Source organism: Cryptomeria japonica, chromosome 9 (genome assembly GCF_030272615.1).
Source record: "Cryptomeria japonica chromosome 9, Sugi_1.0, whole genome shotgun sequence".
Classification (NCBI taxonomy): Eukaryota; Viridiplantae; Streptophyta; class Pinopsida; order Cupressales; family Cupressaceae; genus Cryptomeria; species Cryptomeria japonica.
In genome coordinates this window covers 503771930-503799689 of record NC_081413.1, presented here as the reverse complement: position 1 = coordinate 503799689, position 27760 = coordinate 503771930, and the positions used below count along the sequence as shown (strand labels likewise).

The 27760-nt window shown below is 37.5% G+C and overlaps 1 protein-coding gene across 1 annotated transcript in view; it reads left to right on the top strand.

Moving 5' to 3' along the window:
• Positions 1 to 27760, top strand: part of LOC131048298 (uncharacterized) — a 42481-nt gene that overhangs the window by 8383 nt on the left and 6338 nt on the right. Inside the window, exons 4-5 of the mRNA XM_057982197.2 lie at positions 3856 to 4024; positions 17439 to 17527. Coding sequence (XP_057838180.1) covers positions 3856 to 4024; positions 17439 to 17527 — 258 coding nt within the window. The remainder of the gene's footprint in view (positions 1 to 3855; positions 4025 to 17438; positions 17528 to 27760) is intronic.

The window sequence follows — 27760 nt, the reverse complement described above, 5'->3', positions numbered from 1 at the left end:
ATTGTAAATTAACAACCATTTTCAAATATTTATACTGGCAGTTCAAGATTTTTGATTTGGACTTGGGACTTAGCAAAATCTTGGCATATTAAAAACTACATAATCTGTAAAATGAACTTAAATAGCATAGAAAATACTGAACTTAAAGATTTCATAAGTTATTTGTCTATTAGTTTCAGACCAAAATAAAGTACAGTGCACATCATAGTGTAGTGTCTTATATGATATGACATGTGATCAGCTGTTATTAGCATATACTATTACAAATCTATAAAATAATTTTTCAAATTTCACCTATGACTAAAGCTTCTTAGTAATGGTACCTTTGAATTGGATGGTAAAAATTTCTCCCAATGTTATCCACGAGCATATCATGACCATTATCCATTTAAGCCCCTCTTGATGCTTTCATGTCTGCTTCTGTTTATGATTCTATACCTGCTGCTCATTCTGTTTCTTTCCTCTCTGAAAAATGTGCGCCACATCCTTTGTAGTCTATTCAAATAAGGAGCGATGTCATCCAAGTCAATTGAATCATGAGTTTACTTTCACTCTAGCTTTTTGACTCGAAGACAAAGGTTGTATCGCACAAAATTGAGATCATTGAGACACTTTTGGCTGAACGTGTTGTGTTTTTTTTGTGTCAATGCCTTCAAATGTGCTCAAATTGCTCATCTAGAAACACTTTAGGGTGGCATAAAAAAGATTTGAAGATTTGGTAATTTTGCACCACAATCTTCCCCTCATCCCCCCAAATTTGTGAGTACAACATTTGATAACTTTGTAACTAAACCTCAATCACACTTATTAAAAAAGTTACCATCTAGGAGAAACTTTTGAGGGATTTAGTCCTTTTCACCTAAATTCTATGTTATTTCCTTTTGAATACATAGAGCTGAAGAAAACAACCTGCTCTCCGCACACTTGTAAATCTGTGGCTTGCCAAGAATTATGTCTCTAAGGGCTTTATTAGGTGTCATCCTCTCATTGCACATATTCTCCTCATTGGCCTTAAAGGAATAAGGGATGATAATCTTAGGATTCTCAACAATTTGAACAGCATTCTCCACACTTCACTGATGACTTAGCAGTCATTAACAAAGAAGGTGAACCTCACAAGAACTAAACCACCTAATTTTGATAGTGATCCTATATCTAGAAGTAACTAAATCTATTAATAGTGTACTGTTTTCCACCACAAAATATTTGATGGCTCCTGACAATTAATTAAATTGGTATGTAGATTTGCTTAGATAAGTTAAAAATTAAATTTTGATCTTGAAATGTAGTTCTTGTTGCACCCAACCTCTTCATAATCACAACATTAGGGAGGAGCAACTGATTTCCCTTGATGTGAACTTATAAGTGTTGTTGTAACCCAAGAACAACAACCTGCAAACCAAACAACCTTCACAACACAAAGAGAAGCAACTTGAAAGATGCTCTTTCACCAATGAGTGGATAATGAAATTGAGATGATACAGAATGTACAAAGACCTCGTGTAAATAACAAAGGTGTGATGAGGTATGAGCTAACAACTGGCTAACTACCTACTACCAAAATTAACTTTACTATGCACAATATTAAATACTAAGTGACTAATATCTAGTAATGGGATATGGCTCCATTATAAAGATAATCTAGAATGCCATATAAGTAAACTTAAGCCATGTGAACGGGATAAAACCACATTCACACTAATACTCCCTGTTAAGTGCAACTTAGGAAGAAGATTATTATGCAATATGAGATGCAAGATGGGTCCTGACAACTAAGCCATGTTAGGTACCCATGTACAACTACAATGCAATGCAATGAATCTCACAAACGGAGAAAAGGAGAAAAACCTTGTGGGAGAAAACTACTCTCCAAAAAAGAGAACATGAAGGACTAAGAAGCCTCCAAAACAATGTCCCAAACACGAGCATGAAGAACATTATCGAAGCATGAAGAAGTTGCAGCCAATTGTCAAAGGATGACTGATATGGTGCTGTAACTGAAGAATCTCCTCTGAAAAGATGATGATCAGGATCAAGAAGACAACAATCTGCATGAGTGCCCCACATGACACTACTTGAACAATGATCTAATGGCAACAACTGCAACAATATTTATCAATCGAAAAAGCATATGACATGAATCTGTATGAGTGACCCCAATGACACTACTCAACCAGTGAAGTTGCTCGAGTGACCTCATAATCACTATTCAACCAATGAAGTTGCATGAGTGATGTTATCATCAGCACTTAACCAATGAAAGTTGAAAATATAGTTGCAATAGTCCGAAGAACCATGATCAACATGAGGATGAAAGATTGCCTCCACAAATAGGAATGCAAGAGTGTCTCAACTCACTCCAAGAGAAACTAAGGAAGCACTAGCACGAACAGTATAATACCCCCCATAATGTTGACAATAAAGAGGCATGACAGGTTTTCTAGCGTATATTTAAGGTGTAGTTTAAAAGATTGTTGTTGCTTCACTGCCTTCTATTGAAACTTTAAAAAGCCATAAAGATGTGATCTTGGCATTTGAAAGATTTTTTTTTTTGATTTAGGTCAAATTGTAGAGCTCATATCTCATTAAACTTGTTCCCCTCATCATGAAACTCTTTGGGACTATGATTTAAACACTACACATATTGAAAAATACCACAAACTTAGAAAAAACATCTATTGTTTGTATTGTGTTCTTCCTATTGTTAAATTCTATTGAGTATATAGATTAGGATTATGAGCAGTCAAAAGGGCTGAGTTATAAACTCCATTGGCTAGGGATCCCCCTTAATTACCTGAGGTTAAAAGTTTGCCTGGTTTACTTAATTAAAAAGAAAGCTTCATTAAATTGAGTCTAGTGGCTTCAATGTGGTCAAGTAAGATGGGACTCTTTTATGAGAGAGACCAAATCCTAGTTAGTGACATATGAAAAAAGGCAGTTATGATCGAATCTTTTCTTGGTACAAAATTCAGCTGTATAGACTAGCGTTAACATAATTATATTCATCATATTGTTATCTATTAAAATGTTGTAATACTTAAAATGATATTAAAATTTTATCACAGAAATAATCACCGTTACAACGACTTGTAATTAACCCTACACATATTGAAAAATCCCACAAACTTAGAAAAAACATCTAATATTTGTATTGTGTTATTTCCTATAGTTAAGTTCTATTGAGTAGATAGATTGGGATTATCAGCAGTCAAAGTGTTGAGGTTCAAGCCCCAGTGGATAGGGATCCCTCTTAATTACCCGAGGTTAAAAGTTTTCCTGCTTTACTTAATTAAAAATAAAAGCTTCATTAAGTCAAGTCTGGTGGCTTTAATGTGGTCAACTAAGATGTATCTCTTTTACGAGAGAGATCCAAATCCTAATTAGTGACATGGAAAAAGGCAGTTTCAATCTAATCTTTTATTGGTACACAATTCAGCAGTATAGAATAACAGTTTAAAGAATTATATTCATCATATTGTTATCTTTTAAAATTTGTTAATCTTTTATTTTAGTTTCTTCTGCAATCCAAGAGTTATCTTTTATAGCCATTCTCCTTTGTGATGACCATTATTCTAACTTCTGATTAAAGAATTTGAATGCATCATGCATGAGAGCTTATTATCAATATTATGGATAATTTTGTTTGGAGCAATCTTTTATCAGCTTTAGTATCAAGTATCTTTTTTTCCATGATGTTATAATTATATGTTCCTTTACTGATAGTAGTTACTATTGTGTTAGTTCCCCAAGGTTACAGGCTTCTTTCTTAATATTAAAGAGTGTATTTACTCTTTTTGTTTTGTCTCTAACTTGATGTAATTATACGCTGACAATGCTATCTACTGTGGGTTATAGGGTGAACGGAAGATTTCAGTTCTTATTGGCATCATATTGGTTTTTGTGGTCCATGTGGTTGGAATTTATTGGTGGTACAGGAATGTTGATCTACTGTATCCACTAGTTATGCTTCCTCCAAAAAAAATACCACCGTTCTGGCATGCAATGTTCATCATTGTGGTAAATGGTAATACTTCATCTGTGTCCAACTATTTAAAGTAAAAAGGAAATGTCTGTTACTGCTGGTTTTTTGGCAATCTAATTTGGAATTTTTAGAAACTTAAACTTATGCTTGAGAATCTGTCATGGATGTGTTTTATGTATTTTGCTTGATGATTGGGCATGGATGCTTCAAATAAAATTATGCTTTGATGATTTATATTGTGTAATTGAGAAGATAGAATAAAACATTTGGAATGAGTAATCTCACGAGCCAAGAGAACAAACAATTTTGATACTAGCAATGAAATTAAGAAACTTTGGCAATAGCCAAAGCAGTTATTGGAACCACTTAAATTTAAGATTTAGTATGGTGTAGTATACTGTGGTAAAGTACAGAAATTTAAGTTCTCTGTTATAGTAATTTCCATGCAAATGCCCAATTTATTGAATAAATGTTATTTAGTCAGCATTGTAATGTATCTGTGATTGGTCTCTGTATTGTGTTCTATGAATCTTGATAAAGTTTAAGAATCCACATGTTTCTATTCTTGTTCTTTTTGTTATGTCACAGGCATATGATATTTGTGGCCATTTCTATGCCACTGTCTTTGAAGATTTTAGAGTGACTTGACTACACATGTAGTTGATGTTTTTTCTGTTCCTTAAGAATTGCCTGTTGGTAATTTAGTGGATATGATTAGATTGTAATTATATAATCTGGCCTTATGGTCAAATTCTAAGCACTATTGTCTCTCTGGATTTTGAGTTTGGAGGCTTTTAGTTCCTAACTTCAGAATTTCATAAGTGAATTCAAAGAAATAAATTAATTTGTGCCTTTTTCATATTGAAAATTTTGTTTACTTGTTAAAAAAAAAGAAGTCGTGTCACAATATTGGAGTTGTGCGGAGCAGAACCAGCGTGGCAAGAGTAGCAGGTTGCAGGGCATTGGATTTGGACTGAATGAGGAAGCTGACTGGCACATACTGTGAAGGGGGTGCATCCCGCACTTTGTGATTGGAGCTATAGGGTTCCGTTGGGGAGGAGCTCGAGCGGAAGACCTCTAAGAATGAAGGGGGAAGAGGACTCTTGGAAGGGAGATTCGAGGAAGGATGACAAGAAACACGATGGGATGAGGAGTTTCGATTTGGGTTTAGGAGGAACTAGAAAGGAGGGAAAAATCCCTTCTTTAACTTTAGTAAAAACCCTAATAAATTGAAGATGCCCCAATCGAAGGCCATAATAATCCCATCAAAGCTGATGGAAGAGAGCAGGAGCCGATTGAAAGAAAGAAGCTTCTTCGTGAAATGGATGGAAAGTAGATGGTCTTGAGAACAAATAATGGGGTGGTGAACAAAGATCTGGAGAGATCAATTAGCGATTGAGGCACTACAAAACAATTCTTTTCTAATCAAATGCATTTCGGCGGAAGTCAAAAAAGAAATCTTGGAGGGAGATCCATTGCTAATGGACGGAATAGGTTTCTTCACAAAAGTTTGGGAGCCAATTTTCAACCATTTCACTTGCAATATCGATGAATCACCAATGTCCACTGAATACTGTTGAATGGTTTAATAGACCGGAATACTGAGAGGGGGGGGGGGGTGAATCGGTATTCCCACACTACTAAAACTTTTACTGAAATGTTAACCTCATCAATTAATCACATCAACATGAAATAGCAAATGCAGAATAAACAAATAACACAACCACAAAATTAACACCAGATTTTATACATGGAAAACCCAAATGGGAAAAGCCACAGAGAGGGTTAACTCTCAAGATAATACAACTAATTAGATGATGTTTACAAAATGGGTGGCTCATTGCCGGATGACTCACTGCCAAATACAAAGCGGCTTATTGCCGGAATGCTCACTGCAATAGAAAATAAATGGATTGAGGAAAATTGCATCTCCTAATGCATGAGATCAGTACCAATATAAGCATAGATATCAACTCACAATAGATTCGATAAAGGATCTCTCCAACTTGTCCACAATTGCTTGCAGCAGATCCGGTAAAGGATTATTGCACCACTGTTTGCACTCTACTAAACCAATTGCTTGCAGCAGATTCGATTAAAGGATTATTGCAACATTGTCTACACTCTGACTCTTCTTCACACGCACCTTCGCTCATATATCATATTCCACTGCTCTCATACTGCAATTGCTCTCCTGTCTATAACTCTATCACTCGCACACTTCACACTCTGCTACACGCACTACACTCATCATACCCCACACACACACCTCTTCTATACACCAAGATAATTATACCCTCTATTATACACACACTACACTCTGCATACACTAAGATAATATGTCGGCCAAGCACAAATGATTTACACAATAATGCACTGCTCGGATCAACACGTTATCTAAAACATGCCTCGACCAAAAATAGGATAACCAAGTCGGCCTTCACCAATCTTCCACGCGCTTCCATCACACTCTTCATTTATCGAAATGTACGCCTCAATTATCAGAACAAAACAAGAGTTTGCTGGACCCATAGACTTGGATCCATAAGCACAAATTCCAAGCACAACAACTCCGAGATACAGATGCCACATATTCTAGAATATAGAACCATGCAATATAATCATTCGGATAGCAATGCAACCGATACAACTGATACAATAGATATGACTGATATAATTGATATCGGAACTGCATACAAACCATGTTAAGAAAAACACAAGATTCCGGAGAAGGGGATCTTCCAGAAATGACTTCAGTAGATCATACATGCCTTACTGCTTAATATCACATACATACCTATCTTCCACTATTGCTCAAACTGCAATACCAGAACAACTTTCGGTGCCATAAAGACAACACACCACATTTGGTCGTAATCAGATCACCAGGTTTGACATCAATGACAACATTCACACAAATCTAACAAATACTGGAGTGAAGAAGCCTTAAGGGTCATAGGAGACGAACTCGTTTCATTCTGAAAAGTGGACCATAACCTACGTTTAGAGGACGATAGAACCTTTGCAAGAATCTATGTGGAGTTAGATTTGGAGGATGGGTTGTGGGAAGAATTAGAAAAATTATTTGAGTTAAACTCTTGGAGGTAGAAGGTTGTGCTAAAAAATAGACATCTCGAGGTCTCATCGATACCTTAAAGCAATGTAACTTTAAATCAGCAGAAGTAAACAATATAGAGGGAAGAGAGGGGAATAGGAAAATAGTAGAATAAGGAGAGTCTAACCACTCTTTCATGGAGGTGACCTTACCAAATGAGTTTCCTTTGGAGGGTAGACCAATCCTAGAGAAACATAAGACGACTTCTCCTAAGGATACGAATGTTTTGGTGGATGGTAGTAATTTGAAGGGTGATCTAGAAGCTTTGTCCTTAGTAGGATTCAAAGGGGACCCAAGCCATTTAACCCTTGACTCGAATATGTTTTTGCCCTTTGATCCACTTAACCAAGTCAATGGCAAAACTCCAAATTCGCACAAGGATGGCAAGGGTGATGAACTCCCTGCAGTCGATGATGAGAAGTCTGTAGGTGAACAAGGACAAAATGATTTTGGCTCAAAATATTTTTAAGTGGAAGGAAGGAATGAGTGCAACTCAGAAGAAGAGGAGAGAGAAACTATGGATTTGATTTCAAAACATTTGAGATCCACAATCTCCAACACATTTGCACAAAAGACAAAGAAACAAAGTCATAATTCTCAAACGATGAAATTCGAATGCCAAAGGAAACTAAGAAAGATAGTTTAGAGGAAGACCATGAAAATCAAGACAATGCAACCAAGGAGGAGGGAGAGGTGTAAAGAGACAAGAAACTTGGAATCAGCCAAAAGAAGGCAAGAAAAACTTCACTAGGCTGTGGAGATAAGAAGAAGCTAGGGAGGAAAACCTTACAAGAGAAAAGGAAAGCTGATAGAGATGCAGAGGGGCAGGTAAAGATAACTAGACTTTTGAGATCCAGGAATGGAGGCCCCCTTCTTGAGGGACAATGAAGGTCCTAATGTGGAATGTTAGGTGCATTAATGCTCCTAACAAACAACAACTGGTCAAGGACCAGTTGTTGAAGGGAGAAGTGGATGTTGTGCTTCTTCAGGAAACCAAATTAGGAAAGGAAGAATATGAAAGCTTTCAGAGAAATTTGAAGTTTTGGCAAAGTGAATGGGTTTCCTCCAACGGGTTCTCAAGTTGTTTCGGGGTCTTTTGGAGACCACAAATAGGGATGGTGGAAAAGATGCAGTTGGCAGGTAGTGTAGGACAAATGTCTATGGACCGGTTTCTTGTGTAGGCAAAAGGACACTTGGTTAGAAATTGTTCATCTTTTAGACTCTTGGATGGCAGATTTTCACATAATTGGAGGGGACTTCAAGTTATCTTGCATAACACATATAAGAGAGGGGGGTGGTTAGGAGAATGCAGTCATAGTTAGATTCTAAAGATTGGGTGGCAAGGAGTTCTTTAATGGAAATTCCATCCTCCAATGGCTACTTCACATGGACCAATTGAAGACTAGGCTTCAACAATATTGTTGAGAGGCTAGATAGATTCTTCTGGAAAGGAGACCTTAGTGAATTTCCATATGGGTTGGAAAGCTTGATCCAACCTTGGTCTAGATCGAACCATTATCCAGTGCATTTGATCATCAGTGGGGAAAGGAAACCAAATAGGCGTTCCTTTTAAATTTGTAAATATGCAGATGCAACATAATGACTTTTTCGAGTTGATAGAAAGATGGTGGAAGGAAAGCACAGTTAGGGGGTCAAAGATGTTCCAAGTTGCTGCTAAAGTCATTGAAACAACACTTGAAAGAGTGGAATAAAGAACGGTTCGAATTTTTTTTTGAAGAAAAAAGTAGAGTGGAAAGTGAGTTGGAGATCCTCAACAAGGAGGTGTTGATGTCTGGTATGAATGAAGAGAACTTTCTACAAGAAAGGAAACTTCTTGGTGAATATGAGTCCTTGCTGGCCAAAGAAGAAACTTATTGGCGGTAGAAATCCATGGAAGTTTGGATTAAGGATGGGGACAAAAACACAATTTTTTTCACAACACAAAAGCTTAGAGATTTGTTAACAAAATCTCAAAAATTGATAGGGGAGGAGGGATTGTGTTGGAAGACATAGAAGAAATATAAGCTGGGGCTGTCTCTTACTATTAGGATATTTTGAACAATGTAGAGGTTTTGAATCTTGAAGCCGAAAACAAAATCCTGGAGAATATTCCATCCCCCATAAATGAAGATCAAAAGAAAATGCTCCTTTCTTGCTTTACCATAGAGGAAGTTCGAGCAGTAGTATTTCAGCTCCACTCGGACAAGGCTCCAGACCCAGATGACTTTTGGGCATTCTTTTCTCAAAATTGTTGGCATCTAATTGGGAAGGACATTTATGAGGTGAATGATGACTCAAGGGCATCAAGTAAGATCCTTAAGGAACTTGGTAACACTTATACCGAAAAAATATGCTGCTGTTTTACTAGATGATTTCAGACCTATTTTGTGATGCAATACTTTCTACAAAATTTTGGCAAAAGTAACAATGAACAGGCTAAAAAGATTCTTTTAGAAATCATATCCGAGGAACAAACATGCTTTGTTCCAGGGAGATCCATATTGGATGGGGTAATAATTGCCCTAGAAGCTATACACTCGTTACAAAAGACTAACTCTTAGGCTATGATGATCAAGCTTGACATAAGGAAAGCCTATTACAAAGTGGAGTGGAGATTTTTGCTTAAAGTGATGGAAGCATTTGGGTTCTCAAAGTCTTGTCTAGATTGGATTTTTAATTGGACATCTTGTCCAAGATTTTCGTTCTTGGTTAATGGCACATTGAAAGAGTTCTTTGAGGTGTCTAGAGGGCTCAGACAAGGGGATCCTCTTTCCCCATTTCTCTTTATCATAATGGCAGAGGCCCTGGGAAGGGCAATCAACCAAGCTCTGACAAGTGGCAACTTAGAAGGGGTCAATGTTTCTAATAGTCACCTGCCCGTTTCACATTAACAGTTTGCTGATGACACCCTTCTTTTAGGATTGGCAAAGAGATCTGAGGCAAGAGTTTTGAGAGATATCCTTTAGTTATACTCTTCTTTGGTCCAAGAGGTTGGAGCAAACAAATCAGAAATTATCTTCTTTTCCACGACAACCTGAAAGGAGTAGGAAATAATCAAACTTTTGGGACACAAGAAAGGTCACTTCCCATGCACCTACCTTGGTATCCCTTTGGACAAAGGAATAAGGAGCAATAGATTGTGGGATAACCTCTGTGAGAAGGTTACGAATAGGGCAACGTCTTCGAAGTGAAGACGACTTTCATGGGCCGTGCGTATTACAATGGTGAAAATTGTCTTATCAGCTATTCCGATTTACCTTCTCTCTTGCTTATCATTATTAGATGGGGCAAACCAAAAGATAACTCAATCACTTAGGAATTTTTTTTGGCAGGGTATGAATAGAAGGACAAATGGCCCTTGATAGCCTGGGACAAGGTCAACAAAGCTAAAGAATAAGGGGGAGTAGGAATAAAACAACAACTATTAAAATAAAAAAATGTTAGGGGCGAAATTGGTTTGGAGAATTCTTCAACATAAATACTTGGGAGAGAATGCAGAAGATAATATTTTAAACACTTATGGTGATCCTAGGGGTTCAAGGTAATGGAATTTTATGTTAGAGTGTAGACCCCTATTATCAGATTTTCTAACATGGGACATTCATGACGACTACTCAGCTCAGTTTTGGGTAGATTCGTGGGGTGGGTTTGAGAGTTTAAAAAGGTTGATAAATGGAGATGTCATCAAGAATGCTTTAACTTAGTTGTGGGTTAGCAGTGTGGTGGACTACTTGGATAATGACACAAAGGACGACTTGAAGGTTTGGTCATGGAAAGCTTTTGATAACTTAAATGTGCCAGTTGCTGAAGTGGAGCAACTTAAGGAGGCTCTTGCTCAGAGGACAATGGGTTTGTGATGAGAAAGATACCTTAAAGTGAAATGGCTTGAAGACAAGCACTTACAACACAAGATGGATACATAATCTTGGAGAGCGATCTACATGAAACAACCACAATTCTACTAGATCTATGTTCGCACAAATTTTGCCTACCTAAAGCGGAAACATTTTGCTGGGTGCTCTACAAAGGAAAGTATTGACAGTGGATAGGTTCTGAAGATTGGGGTTTGAGGATCCATCACCTTGTGAACTTTGCAAAGAAGGGGAGGAGGATCCTATTCTTGCCTCTAGGCGATCTGTCCTTCCATGCTCATTTGGGAACTGTGGAAGGAAAGAAATAAAAGAATCTTCCAAGGGAAAGATATGGCACTAGAATCATTTCTCAATAAGGTGGAAGGTGCAATTGTGGAGGTAGCAAATAGTAGAACTAGAGAATTTGTGGGTAAGCAAGCCTTTTTAAGTGAATGGGATGCTAAAATTAAGAAGAATTGGTTTAATCTCAAAAATCCTCCCATAGTTGGGCTGGGAGACTTTGAGGCTCAGGAGCTTAGGAAAAATGCTCGATGGCATTCCCCTCCTAGTGCTTTGGTGTAGATGAATTTTGATGGGGCGTCTCGGGGCAACCCATGAAGTTAGGGGGCAAAATGTATAATTTGAGACAGTGATGGGGCAATATTAATAAGGCTAGCACAACATCCAAATAAGGGCTCAAACAATGTGGCTGAGTTTAAGGTCCTTCAAAAAGTAGCAATTGAAGGGGATTCGACCATAGTGGTGAATGCCATTAGAAAAGGATCTACTTCCAGCTGGCATCTCCAAGCCTTTTTGGATGAAGCATTGGAGATTATCAACACCTTTGAGGCTTTCATAGTTAACCATGTCTATAAGGAAGCTAATGGCAAGGCAGATGCTTTGGCCAATAAAGTTGCAGATGGTTTGAGGGAAGAAGAACTGGGATAAGTGATTACCAATCACAACTCTTGTGATTGATGGTGGCCAGGGTTGCTGGGTGAGTCTCCTAACATCGGCAATTGGTGTATCGTTGTTTGTCTATGATGTTGGATCTTATAGAAATGTAACTCTCTAGTAAAACAATTGAAGATGGGTTATTGGTGTATCTTGGCTAGTTTGAATGAGTTTTTTCTACGTCTTGGCACAAAGCCCAAGGGGTTCTTGTATGCTCCTTTTTGTTGGTTGGGGCTCCCAAACTTGAATTGAGGATTCCTCAAGTGGACTTGATGTCGAGCCCTATTTATGGGTGCCATTTCAATGTAAAGTTGCTTCTAATTTTCTTTTATCCTCACATTTGGTTGGGTGTTGTTGGTTTAGATGGAGACGTCGATTGGACTCACAAGTACGAAGAGGCAAATGGCTCTTTTGGGGTATGTTTTGAATGCAAGATTGTGGCCCGACTTCAAGGTTGCTGGGAGATTGGAAGTAGTAGTTGTTGGATTGATTCTAGGGTGGGAGTTCTTGAAGTCGAGTGGTAGATATCGGGTTAACTCAGACTTGGCTTCTTGTTTTGTAGAATCTTTATTAGATATTAACTAGGCCAAGGCAATGACGATTCTTTTATCAAGAATCTTGGTCGAGGAGTAGATAGGAGGTTTGGAGGATGTTGTGGTTCTTGCTTTGCTTGGTGTTGGTTTTCCTCCGCCTAGTGAACTCTATAAGCTTCTTGATTCCATGGTGGTGGTGGAGAGCCTTCCTTTCATCATGGATATCGAAGGAATGACTTGGATTGGCGTTGGGTGAAGGCGGAGGTGGCTTGCAACTACCTCAAAAAGATGCACTTTTTGGTGCCATTCCACAATTGGAATTGGATTGGATATTTCTTCGATTTTAAAATCGGTCCATGTAGGAAGATGATGGTGGCATGGTGTGCCATCCCCTTGTGTTTTGGTGCTGCTTTTTTCATAGAATTGAGACTAGACTATAAAGGTTTCTTGTTGGAATGATGCCCTTCCAATGTTGGTTGCGGTTGGTGCTTTTGATGGTTTTGTTCGCAGATTGTCTGGACGAGGGGAACGATGACCAATGAGATTTTGAAGATACTGGTGACCATCTACGTTCTATGTACAATTGTTGGTTGCCCTTGCTCGAGATGACCGATACTATCGTGGTATGCCCAGATTGGAAGACTGGTTTCCCCATTGTATGTGTACCAGCCATATCGACATGGATGCCGACCCACCTTGTAGCAAAAAATTGCAGTATTGGATGACAGTTCCAAAATGTTATTTGTGTCCCAAAGATGGGTTACAGTGTATGATTAGTAAAGCTGGTTTAGATTGCCCTTGTGTTTTGGATGCCCTAGGTTGGATGTCTCTATTTGGATGTGGGTATCAGCGGGTTGTTTACCCTAGGTTGGGTGCCCTAGCTCTGGCATCTATTTTGTCCAATGGACAAGCATCGTAAAAACTTTTTTTGACTAAATATAATACCTTCTCTCCTTATGTATCAAAAAAATAAATCTGTGTTTACTATTCTTTTGGTACATTAATTTCTAACATAAGGACAATGTTTGAGAAAAATGAATATGGTGAAACAAAGAAATTTTTTAAAATATGTTCTATTTCAAAAACTTGGGAGAGGAAGAGAAAACAACAAATAGAAAAGACTTGCCAAGTTCTTTTGCTCTTTAATATTATTATTTGTTGACTCTCATTTGGAGCTAGAAAAGTGTTTCTATGGGTAACTGGAGTACTATGAATAAAATATTTTAAAAATACAATAAACATCACAAAACATGACTTTTGTGAGCTGAAGAATTTCTCGAAGTTAACTGAAATTAATGAAGCTTAATGTTTGCAGAGAATGGTGATTTCAATTGAAAGAAACTTCTGTTGATGATCTGTAATCAGCCTGGATGTTTCAGTGCACAATTCTCAAACATTGATTTACTTTTCCTATGTGCTGTTCCCAAATTATATATATAATAGAATAAGAACCATAATAGGATTAATTGGGATTGGGATTAAATTGGAAGCCAAATTTACAATAATTCAATTACGTGGGGATTTAATTTGGAAAAATACTGGAAATCTAAAAATAGGGATAAACTGCAGTTTTTGTTATTTTAAGCTAAGCTAAGGAAAAATGCCACCTTTCCATCCAGCACAGTCAGAAACAACTTTTACTCTTTGCTTTTAAAACTAGAGCATGATCCGAGTCGGTACCCCTCAGCTGGGTAAAGGGGCACCAGGGACCTTCATCATGCTATTTTCGTAATTTTATTACTTTTAGCCAAAGTTCAACACTCTTAAAAAAACATGGGTGTCAAGGCCATAAAACAGTAAATAGGTCTTAATTGTACGAGAATGGAACATATATTTGCTGAAGAACAAGAGCCCAAATTAATACAATGTTTGGTTGCTTTGGCAAAAATCCAACTGTCTGGAAAACTTGAAGTCTTAAATGCAAAAATGAGTGTTTGACTGAAAATTAAGAAAAACCAAGCATTTTGGGGAAATGAAAAAAATTAGTTTTTTTTCTATGCTCCCCTATGTTTTTGGGATGGGGACAGTAGGGAACAGGGGATTGCATTTCTGGGATGCTTTTTTGTAAGGTCATTTTTTAGGGGACAGCAAGGGAAAAATTTAAAATATAAGGTGATTTCAATTATTTATACGATGACAATGATCAGGCATCCATCATAGACATTCTAGAACCTTTATGAGTATTGGTAGTTGAATAAGAATTATGATGTTATTTATGTATGTGTGTGTGCATGTTAAAGTTTATAAGACATGCCTGATTGGGATTGTATATTCAAGTGAAGAATTTATTATTGAAGTTTTCTGAAGCCTTCAAGATTTTCATGTTCTGCTATATCATTTAACTGGGAGGATATTGATAGGTGGGATTGTTCAATGAGTTGTCTGTGCAGGGCATGATTTATACATTTTTGCATCATGAAAGTGGTGTTTTCTGCTGACTATGACTTGTATTCAGTAGTATAATGACTATCGATAACACATAACAAATCTAACCAACTATGTGGGGGTTTAACTATAATGAGGTTTGAGATGGGAGACATGGTAAGGTATCCTAAATATCCTCTACCCTAGGCCCGAGGGCGAAAAATTTGCCCCCTTTGGCCTTATGGGGCCCCTAGCCATTTCCACGAGGTAGCGTACCTAGTGAGGCTTGTATGTCATTCCCCTCTATCATGTCATCCTTTTCTCCCTCTTATGATTGAGGAACCCCTCTGCTTCATTTCAATAATTGATCAATATAGGGTTTTTAGGGGAGATTGCAATAGGGTGTCCTTAAAATGACCCTTGACCCTAGGCCCAAGAGTGGAAACTCTGCCCCCCTTGGCTCCATGTGGTCCTTAACCATTCTCATAGGGTGGTGTACCTAGTGAGGGATCTACAACTGTTCCCCCTCCTTGCAAGTAGAGAATCATATATTATTAAATGCATAGATGCATAGACATATATATATATATATATATATTGTAAATAATAATTCACGCATTCATCAGATTTATCCATTTATCCACACACACACACACATATGTATGTATGTATATCATAGATACATGCATTAATATATGTATATGTATACATACATATACATATACATCTAAGTTGCCGGTTTGGGTTCGAAGAACCGGTACGGCAAAATTTTGAAAAGGGGTTTGGGTTCGTTAGTACAAAAACATGTAAATCATACATATATATATATATTTATTTATTTATTTATGCAGCCTATAAGCATGAATTAAGATTAGCATGTCACATAGCATCATATATACAACAAAATCAACTTAAACTTGTAATCGTAGCATCATGATCATACCATAATAGGAATACATCAAGTTTAGTATCAAAATGGCAAAATATTCAAGTATCATTGTTTTAACTTTCAACAATTTAAAGTTCATCAATGGATTCTCTAATTCATCATCATCATTCTCCTCCTCCTCCTCCTCCTCATCATTGACATTGACATTAGATGAACCAATGCCAATGCCACTTGCACTTGCACTTGCCCATAAGCTTGCTCGCTATCCGAGTCATCAAATGCAACAAGCTGAGAAGTGTGAGCATCCAAATCAGTATTCTCTGGCCCTATATCCCACATCTTCGTTTCCCCTTGCCTGTAGTCATGTTGCTTGTGTGAAATGAGCCAAGGTAATGTTTTAAAACTCACTTTTAGGGTTGTATTTTAATTTTTTATGTGGTGGATTTCAAAAAAACAATTTTTTTGCGAAAAAAACACCATTTTTGGGCCGTCAGACACTCGGGTTTGACCTGGGTCCTCTCGGGTTCAACCTGGTCCAAACCAGGCTTGTGAATCACGAACCCTGTCTGGACCACAGGCGGACCGGACCAGGACCCCAGACCAGGATTGGACCGGACCAGTACTTCTTGCATGCCAATGTCACCCATAAGCATGAATTAAGATTAGCATGTCACATAGCATCATATATACAACAAAACCAACATAAACTTGTAATCGTAGCATCATGATCATACCATAATAGCATCATATACATCAAGTTTAGTATCAAAATGACAAAATATTCAAGTATCATTGTTTCAACTTTCAACAATTTAAAGTTTAATCATCAAATGGATTCTCTAATTCATCATCATCATTCTCCTCCTCCTCCTCATCATTGACATTGACATTAGATGAACCAATGCCAATGCCAATGCCAATGCCACTTGCACTTGCACCACAAGTTTGCTCGCTATCCGAGTCATCAAATGCAACAAGCTGAGAAGTGTGAGCATCCAAATCAGTATGCTCTGGCCCTATATCCCACATCTTCATTTCCCCTTGCCTGTAGTCATGTTGCTTGTGTGAAATGAGCCAAGTTAATGTTTTAAAACTCACTTTTAGGGTTATATTTAAATTTTTTATGTGGTGGATTTCAGAAAAACAATTTTTTGCAAAAAAACACCATTTATGGGCCGTCAGACCCTCGGGTTTGACCTGGGTCCTCCCGGGTTCAACCTGGTCCGAACACGGCCTGTGAAGCACGGACCCTGTCTGGACCACAGGCGGACCGGACCAGGACCCCAGACCAGGACCGGACCGGACCATTACTTCTTGCATGCCAATGTCACTCATGAGCTCAATTTTTCTTGCTCATTTCTTCCTCTTACTTCCTCTTCATAAGTCATCTTGACCAGTGAATGAGAACAGTTCAAGCTTCACCAGCAAAATTTTAATGTGAGTTTGGATCAGATAAAAATGTCAGCACACTTTAACAATTTTGTTTCTTCCCAAAACCCATTTAACCATTTTGTTTGTCCTTTCCATTGATATTAGTTGCTATCTTTGGTTTGTATAAATTATAAACTGCAGATTCTTAAACACACCATATTAACATTGTATACTTAACTGATCATACAAAGCATATTGTTTTGGTCCATTGTGCTGATTTTCATCTCCACTTGTTTTCTTTCTTTCATGCAAAGCTCAAATGAAATATTTGATTTTTTGATTCTTGCAAATAACCCATTGACCTTTATTTATTTTATAGATACAATGGTGCGGCAAGCTGCAATGGTTGCAAAGTGTGGCCTTTTGATCTATTATAAAAATAGCAGAGGTCGTAATTATCGTAAGCAGGTAATGTATATATATATTTTAAATGTTCATATTCTTGCCACTATCTGAAAAGGATTGGGATGTTGTTATAGGGACCAATTTTAGGTGTTAACTGGAGATTGGATTCTATTGTGGCTATTTGGAGCTCATATTCATAGTTTTGCTTCCCTTTGTGTACAAATCAGTTTCTTATCTCAAGTTCTCTACTCAGAGATGGTTAATTCAGGGACCCTTTAATTAAAGTGCAGACATTCAAATTTCTATCATAAAAATTATCAAAAGATATTTTTTTAGTGACCAAATTATGATAATTACATTTTTTTGCTACTTAAACTACTTATTATTTTAAAGTTTGCACAAAAAAATGTAATAGCAGCCATTGATACCCAGTTGGCTTTTAATGGTATCTGATATTTACATCAGGTACCATTATAAAATGGAAATTGTGTTGTAGGCCGCTGATGTAAAGAACCAACATTCACTAAACCATACATACAAATTGTGTATGGTGTAATAGTTATTCATACTAGTCATTGGCCTACTTTGGTCATCTGTGAACCTTATCGATTCTCTCTATCGTTGTTTTTGTAACAAGATTTTTCATCTTGAAAATGCTTTTTCTGCAATGCATGGCTGGAACTTCTATAGATGTTGAATGAAAAACAGCATGATTGCATATGGTTGTAAAGTTAAATAATGCATTTGTGAAATGAGTGCATGTAGTTATTACATTCAGTCACACACAATTTCTGGTTGATGAAAAGTGTAAGAATGTATGTTGTCAGTGTCATTACACTTTCATTTATGATTCTGTAGCCTTCTAGCCATTTGTCATAAGTAAGACATTGTAAAACGAAGCCATAGATTTCAATTTTTTATTGCTAGTCTACTTGAATGATTGAATCAATGAACATGTTACATTGAACATCAAAATTGATACATTATATGAATGTCTAAACTTCAATTTTAATGTCATGTATAGTTAAACTTGTAAAAAATTGGAATTTAATGTCCCAAATTGAAAATTTTGATACATTATAGCAGAGGTCATGATTTAATTTTTTTTTTTTTTTTTTTTGATCGGTAAGAGGCCGAAGCCAGACATTTTATTATTCATTTATGAAATAATACATAACTCCACTCATGCGGGCGCCGGTAGGAAAGAGTGGAGTCGAGAAAACCTCCGGCCTTGCCCGAGACCATAGTCCAACGTATTTCTTGATAAATTACAGTTCTGATACATGAAGACCCCGGGCCAGGGTAATCGGGTGGGAAGGTTTTTTTATATTTCCCTCCCTTACAAGCCCAAAAGAAATGTTTTCAGTAGCCAAATGATCATTTTTCTCTTTTATTCTGGAGTTGTTCTTTAGTTATTTAGAGTTGCTCCATAATTGCCCATGATCACCTGGTAGCCTGCAAAGTCAGTTACTCAAAACACTCGGCAATTTTGTCAGTAACAACCTGTTCGGCCTGCAATGTCAGTTATTCCAAAACTTGACAATTTTGTTAGTATTACCCTGCCATTTGTATCATTCGACAATTTATTGCTTGATAAAAACCTTGAGTTATTTCCAAAGTAAACATATCTCCTAAGCTTGTAAAATAATAAATTTAAGAGACAAAGTTTAAAGTACCAAATGCGTTTAGGATAGAACAAAATTGCCTAAAGATCCTGCCCGCCATAAAACCTCAGTTCTCCAACTCTTGTTTATGCTCCTGGACGTTATCCTTAATAAGAGTAAAATCCAGGCTACAACAACAAGAGTAGGAAAGGGGAGATTCATTTAATCCATCCAACCTTGCCCTGAAGTTTTATAGCAGAAGGAGTTCACAGGTTGCATGCTATCCATATAAAGTTCGCCAGCTAAAAAATGACATGGAGACATCAAAATATAGAAAACATCACCAGATGGCATTAAAACTTCAGCATATGTCCTTCGAAATAAATCAAAGTGGATATGTTTAACTGTTTTAATAGCAAAATGGTGATGTATATCTGTATAGTGGATATTCCTTCATGTTCATTCGGTCACAGTAATTTGTAGGATAAATATCATACTAATTTAGTGTTTTATATGATGCTTAAGTTTGTTTTTTAAAGCTACGATACTGTTTGCTATCTCAACCCTAATTCAGATAACTGTAATTGCATCTTGTATTACTTCAAGTTAACGTTTAAACCAGCCCCCATAGTTCTGTATTAGCATAAAAAAATGGAACCATGCTCCCTCTGAAAGCAGAGCCACTTCATTCCTCCCTAGAGGACGAAGGAGAAGCCCTATCCTCTTCCAGAACCAGACCCTCGGCTCTGAGGAAGTCTTCAAACCATGTAGGCTTCGGAGGGAGTCTCACATGGAATAAGAAAAGCAGAAAGTTAACACTTCTGTTAATTACCTCGGTCCTTTCCGCGGATACTGGCTCTCCATCCGTGGAGACGATGGGGAATCGAGGCACTGGCCTGTTATTCCGAATGAGAATGTCATAATTCCTTGGCCTCAGAATAGTCCCTTCATTGTCAATATTAACTAAAACCCTCTCAAGGTCGCCCATAATAGAGGCATCGAAGACCTCTCTACACAGAGCATTGGTATCTTCACGATTTTTAGTGGAACTCATAGTGACAACAAGAAACATGGTGGCCACGTCCGTGTTGGCCCTGGTTCTATCCGAATTTGTGAGGAAATCGGGGCCTAAGATGTTCTCAATAGCATCAATCACCAAGGTGTGAGGGAGACGCATGATGCGCTTAAGGCGGTCACGAGTGATGGCCCCTTCAAAGGCCATTTGTCTCTTTGAATTGCAAAGTTTAATTGGGGTGTCCATCGCCTGAAAAATTCACAACATGGGTTCTCAGGAAAACAGTAGAGTATCAGCTTGATAGACCTTACGCTAAGGCAGGAAGCTGAATGATTTAAACACTCTGAATAAGCTCATTTTGAAAACATGTATTCCTAAAACTCCACTTTGGAAGTAGTTCATTGGTTTCCGGAAAAAACACATAACCTAGAATGATGCGCCAGCTGAGGAAAAAACGTGTGGAGGAGCCCGAAATAATTTTAACAGAAGAGCAATCACATACACTACATTCTAAAGCTCTGACAAATCATAATTATTAAGACAACATTGGGATCTTGGCATATTATAATATTAATTAATCCATATCTATGGGATATTTAATCCTTAATCTAGGCGTCACCGATCGCCCCATTAATGCTCGGCCTCATTTTTAAGTGAGGGAATGATTATTCCACTGATAGAGATCCTCAAGATTTTAAATGCAGGGCCATAATCATTAGTTTTTAACTGATACTTTCTCTACTTGTTATTATGGCTGAGATAGAGTGCACTTAATTAGTGCTATTTGCTTCGGGTGAATGAAATCAATTATTATCTGATAAGAGTTTTATTTTTTTCTTTTTCTTTCTTCCTTTTTTTTTTTTTAATTATTATATCTTTCTTTTTAATTCTTGTATGGTATTCTTTTTGTTTTATTATATTTCTATTTTTTAATTTTTAATTTTTATGTTTTATTTATAAAAGACTGTAAAATCTCTTTAATGTTATATGAGTATCTAAAGATATCTAAGAAAGTCTTTATAGTTGGCCAGGGTTAGTTTTATTCCTAATTTTGCCCTTATTTGGATATTCAAGTTAATATATATGGTAAATATATTTGTTTATAAATGGATGGATTATATAAATACCTGTGTATGTACATACCCTTCCCCTTATATTTACATACAGGTATCTGTATATACCAAATGAGTGATATTTGAAGGAATTACTTGATTCGCTATGTAGTGAAGAAATTTTTATACCTATATACAAATTATATGTATATATATATATATATGTCCAAAAAGTGTATATATATATACTGATATATATGTATTATATATCAATATGTATATATACATATATTCTTATATATATATATATATATATATATATATGTTTAAGGTGGTGTTTGTATGTGGATACAAGAATATAAGGTTTTAATTATGTGTCTGAATATATTAGTGATTTTATATAAAATGGAGCTGTATAGGAGAGTTTTGAAGACTCAGCTTAGTTGTAGAGGCTTATATACGGTATCAGCTGATATAACAACTTATTGGTTAAGGGTTGATTTTGGGAGCAACATGAATTAATGTCTTGCCATCAGCTCCCATATTGGCAAGGGAGTCAGCTCTCCTATTGCCTTCCCTGTAAATGTGGTTAAAGATGACCCTATCAAATGTTTTTATGTTTGTCAAAATTTTTGCCAGGGAAGCATTAAGTCTCCAGTCAGGCATAGACCCTTTTCTAAGGGCATTGATGATAATAGCCGAATCACCTTCAATGGCAATCTTCTTAATATTGAGTAAAATGCCTAAGTTTATTCTTACATCCAGTGCTTGCATTTCAGCCATATTATTAGTACTTGAACCGCAGGGGAGAGCCATAAAGGCCACTTCGTCCCCTTTTGAGTTGTGGATGCAACAACCCAGACCCGCCCATCCAGGGTTACCCCGCGAGGCACCATCAAAGTTCAATTTAAACCATCCCTTGAAAGGAGGGATCCAGTTACAATTTTTATGAGATAGCTCATTTGCTGGGGAACCCTTGCCAATGAAGGGAGGAATTATTAGACCTCTCCATCTAAGTCTCATTTTTTCATCCTAGTAAGACATATTGATGTCTCTCTGAAGATTTAGGGTTTGGTTATTTACTAATTCAACTATGGAGGCTTCAATTTTATTGACCAATTGATACCATTGCATTTTGCTATCTTTGAAAATCCTCCTATTTCTCTCCTTCCATATTTCCCAAATCATGATAGATGGGGCTACGATCCATAAGTGTTCAAACATGCTGCCAATGTTCCTGATTGGCCAATCATGAAAAAGATCCAAAATGTTATTAGGAATGGGGGAGTACCAGATCATCTGCTTTCTTAACCAACTCCAGCAATTATGAGCATAATCACAAGTCACCAAAAGATGATTGGAAGACTCCTCATCCTTTTCACATAAAGGGCATCTACTTGGCCCTTCATATCCAAGTTTCTTAAAAGTCTCAGAAGTGAGGATTCGGTTTTGAATAGCCAGCCATGCAAGCAGACCTGCTTTCGGAAGGCACCTTTTGTCCCAACATAGAGATAAAGGTAGGTTGGAGCAAGGAATATGTTTTTTATTTAGAATTTGTTTGTATCCCTCCTTTGATTCATATCTTCCCTTTTTAGAGCCAGCCCATATCAATTTGTCAGAATCAGGAGTAAGGGCAATATTTCTTGAGGCTAGGATCTGAGATAAGAAGGATCTCTCCTGGGCCGGAATATCAAGATGCAATAATGATTTCCATCTCCATTTTTTCAAGTGCCCAATGCTAAATTCTTCAATGTAATCTTTTACATGAGAACCCCAAAGTCCTTCAAGGGTGGGAATAATTGACTTAAGATTGGGAAGAGTGATGAGGGGACGGAAAGCACCCCAGGAGTCTCTCCAAAACAAGGCCTCCTGTCCATTGCCAATGGACCAAGTTAACTTATCAGAAATGATGCTCCTGCATTCTAGCATGAAGTTCCAAATTCTAGAACCCTTAGGAGGGTGAGCGGTCCTAAAAATGCATATAGGATCAGGGTTGTGCAGATATTTGTTAAAAAGGGTACAGGCCCATTTAGCATTGGGGTTAGAAAACATCCGCCAGACTAACTTGGCCCCCAGCGCTTTACTCTGGATAAGGTCTTTGATGCCTAAACCACCCATTTCCTTGGGTAAGCAGATCTTGTCCCAGGCAATCAGCGGAAGTCTAGCCTTGTCTTCCGAACCTTGCCAGAAAAAAGTCCTTATATGACTAGTTATTTCCTTCCTCTTGGAAGCAGGTAGGTCCATACATGAAAGTTGATAAATAGGCATGGCCGAGAGGACCGCCTTGATCAAAGTGGCCTTTCCTGCAGAGGAAAGCCATTTACCTTTCCAAGAGGATATTCTGTTTGTAATTTTGGTCACAATCTGGTTCCAAAGACTGGATGATCTAGTGCCTTTGTCTATAGGGAGACCCAAATATTTACATGACAATTCTCCTCCTTTAAATTTAAGGATTTTTAGAATTCTTGTTCAAAGTTCTTTGTTTGTGTTAAAGAAAGTTATAGTAGACTTCATAGTGTTGATTTCTTGACCAGAGATATTAGTGTAATTGTTCAAGATTTTTTTACTTCTTTTAGCCTCCATATGGCTGCTTGATCCAAACAACATGGTATCATCCACAAATTGTTGGTGGGTGATAGGTTCCATGTTAGAGGTGATTTTGATACCAACAAGCTGAACCTTTTCTCTAGCCCAGTTAATCATTCTACCTAGAGATTCAACCATTATAATGAAGAGGAAGGGGGAGAGGGGATCCCCTTGTCTGAGGCCTCTGGAGATTTCGAAGAAGCCCTCCGAGGCCCCATTGACAAGGATTGAGATCCTTGGAGTAGCGATACATTCGAATACTAAATTAATCCATTGTTTATTAAACCCAAAAGCATCCAGACATTTACAAAGAAAGTGCCAATCCACTTTGTCATATGCTTTCTTGATGTCTAGTTTTATCAACATGCTTGGAATTTTGTTATTTTGTATTGAGTGAATAGCCTCTTGAGCAATGATTATACCATCATAAATGGATCTATTTGGCACAAATCCTGTTTGTTCCTCACTGATAATTATGGGGAGGAGGGTTAGTAATCTGTTTGCCATTGTTTTAGTGAGTAATTTATATAGGGTATTACATAAAGCTATTGGGCGATAGTCTTCAAAACTTTCCACGACCTCCTTCTTTGGGATTAGGGCGATGAAGGTATTATTAAGTTCTCTGAGAATTTTCCCAGAGTTTCTCATCCCCTCTAAGGCCTTAGTAATTTCCCCACCCATGAAGCTCCAGCATTTTTGATAGAAGTGAGCCGGGAACCCATCGGGGCCAGGAGCCTTGTTTGGACCCATTTGAAATAAGGCGATTCAACTTCTTCTTTTGTTAATTTTTTGTTGAGCATTAAGTTTTGTTCTTCTGATATTAATTTCGGAATATTTTTTAAGAAATCACTCTCCTTGGTCCATTTAGAGCCCTCCCTATTATTAAGGATAGTCTCAAAATACCCCACAACAGTTTTAGCGATGATTTCCGAGTTGTCAGTAAAGTCCCCTGATACCAATTTGATCTTGTTGATTCTGTTTAATGCTCTATGATGTCTAGTGCTATTGTGAAAGAAATTTGTGTTTCTATCATCGGCTTCAAGCCAGTTGTCCCTAGATTTCTGTTTCCAAAAAATCTCTTCACGAGCTAAAATTTCCTCATAACGAGCCAAATTGCATTTTTCCTTCTGATATAAGAGGTCGTTCATCCCATACTTAATCACTTCACCATTAATAATCTCCATCTCCTTTTCAATCTCTGTTTTTTGTGAAAAGATATTTCCAAAGTGTTCTCTATTCCACATTGTTAATTGTTGCTTAATCTTCTTAAGTTTGGTTACTATTTTGAAGGTTTTGGAGCCAATGACTTTAGTGTCATTCCACCATTTTTCAATGAGTTGTAATAGATTTTCATCTCGGAGCCACATTTTTTCAAAGCGAAAGGGGGTTGTAGTCGGTTTTAGAGCTTCTGTTATAGTTAATTGGACCGGGAAATGATCTGATCTGGAGATGGGAAGGACAAGGGTTTCAAAGGATTGTGACAGATTACCAAATAGAAAGAATCTATCCAGTTTTTCTGCAATATTACAGAAGCCTTGTCTTCTGTTATTCTAGGTAAAGGCCTCACTTTTGGCAGTTAAATCCAGCAAGTTGCATTTATGCATCCAATTCTTGAAGTCTAAGCATGTTTGAGTCATCTTGTTATTGCCCCCCCATTTTTCCTTGGGGTCCAGAATTGCATTGAAATCTCCACCAATAAGGTAGGTTTGATCACATTCGTTTAGAAGGAAATTCTCAATTTCCTCCCAAACTTCTTTTTTTGCATGTGTTTGTGTGGGACCATAAACATTTATTAATGTAAAATTTAAGTTACTTTTGAAGCTCACAACTCTACCACACATCCAGTTCGGGGTCTTCCTTATCAGACTGAAGGAAACTAGCCTCGGGTCCCATATGATGGCTAGTCCACAAGATGCTCTAGAGGCAGATTGCCCTTCAAGTTCTCTGATACCTATTTTTTTCTTTAAGTTTGTTAATTCACTGTTATTAAGTTTGGTCTCTTGTATTAAGAATAATTCGGGGTTGAATTTGGCTATGCATCGTTTTACTATACACTGTTTGTTAGGAGCATTCATGCCCCTAACATTCCATGTAAGGAGTTTCATGGTTCATTGGGAAGGATCTTCCCCTTCCCTGCCTCAAAAATATTAGTGATTTTTGTCTGGCCAACCGCACAACCAGCCCTGGAGAGTAATTCAATCATAGATTTCCTACCCCGCTTCTTTTGGTCAGTGGCAAAGTCAGGGGGGGAGCATTGCACAATAGTGTTAGCGATCCCAAGGCAGTCCCCGACTTCAAATGCCACATCACCAGAGGGAGGGATGGTCATAACCTCAGAAAAGGGCTTGCACAATTCTCTGGCTAACAGAGATTTCTGCAATGCAAGTTCATCCACATCAGCAATCTCATTAATAAATAACTCTATAAGATCATTTGTAACAGAGTTACCCACATATTCAAGTATGCGCTTATCCTCAAGGGCTCTTCTGTCTTCATCACCCATCATGATGGTGCTCTTATCTGTTGAATGAATTTTTTCCTTATTATTCTTTCGTTTTTTGTTTCTACCTTTGCTTTTTTTGTTCTTTCTCTTTTTCTTTTCTTTTTTCTTTTTGTTTTTATCCCTATTTTCCAAACTCAGGGACAGATTGCTTCGAGAGTCATTTTCCTCCAAAATATTCTTATTTTGAGCTGATAAAGCTTCTTGGTGACTGGGGATGGTTTCCAGAATAAGGGGACCATTATCTTCAAAGTTCAAGTCATTAATAGTTTTGTTGGTTGTAGGTATGGGGATCGGCGAGAGACTCTGTTTGTTCGCAAGGTCTCTCCTCCTTTGTTCCACTACAGGAGCTTCAAGTGAAATTTCTTTTCCTTTGCCTTCTGATAACCTAAGTGTGTTATTTGATACCATAGAACCCAAATTTTGTTTATTTAACATGAGACCTCCCCTAGGGTTGAATTTAATGTTCAAAACCTCCCCCCTTGAAGCTTTAATGCACGTTTTATTTGACCCTTGATCAGAGGAGATACAAGTCTTAGGAATGAAATCATTCGCGGTGGTCTCTGGTTTGATTTCATAAATTGAGTGATTTGTAATAATTTTAATGGGATCAAATGTTAATTTACCTATCTCAATATTGGCTAAAATTTTGATATCAGAGGATTCCAGATAGTTATCCTCCAAACCCTCAAAACCTTCTAAAAATTCTCCTAATTTTTTAAGGACCTCTTTATGGATTAGTTCAACCGGCATGTTAGGGAATTGAATCCACTTTGGAACCCTAATTTTCTCGACATCTTTAGGGGAAAAATTAGGTTTCCAATTGAAAAATTTAAAACAGTAGCCCTTAAAAAATCTTTGATTATTTTAAAGTAAATTATCTTTAAGATCCGCAGTATTGCATTTGATAAATAAAAAATCGTTTTCTAAGTTCATGATACTTATCTGGTTTCCCATGAAGGATTTCAGCCATTGCTGAATCTCCAAGGACGGAATGCCATAACCGAACCATTTGCCAAAGAGCCCGCGAGCGTTGTAGCAGTCCCATAATTCATCAGTATGATTATTACTTATAATCATAATATTATCTGTGTTGAAGACCGGCGGCTTTTGAAAGTTTAGAGGGCCATGCTTAGGGAAGACCTCCTCCCTTCTTTTGGTAAAAGAATCTGGATTATATGAAGAGGGTTTTCTAACCCCAAGTATGGTTCTGTTAGCCTCCGAAGCCATGTGTCCCTGGAACTTCGACAGAGTCTCAGACCGTAAGATAGGAGAACTTTTTTTGTTAGGGCATCCCAATGATGATAAATCTCTTGAGAGAAAGAGGGGCGCCTGCTTCTTCTGAAATGAAGTGGATTTCTGAAATTTACAAGGAGACCCTACCCTTCTCATAGGGTGAAGCCGGGAATTCATCGCCGAAGAAGCTGAGGGGGCTTCTGAAAAAGGAAGACGGTCGGACAAAGCCCCCAGGGCTCTTCTGCTGATATCATTAAGCTTTAAAGTTGTTAAATTAGCCCCTGTAACTTCAGGGATTAGGGC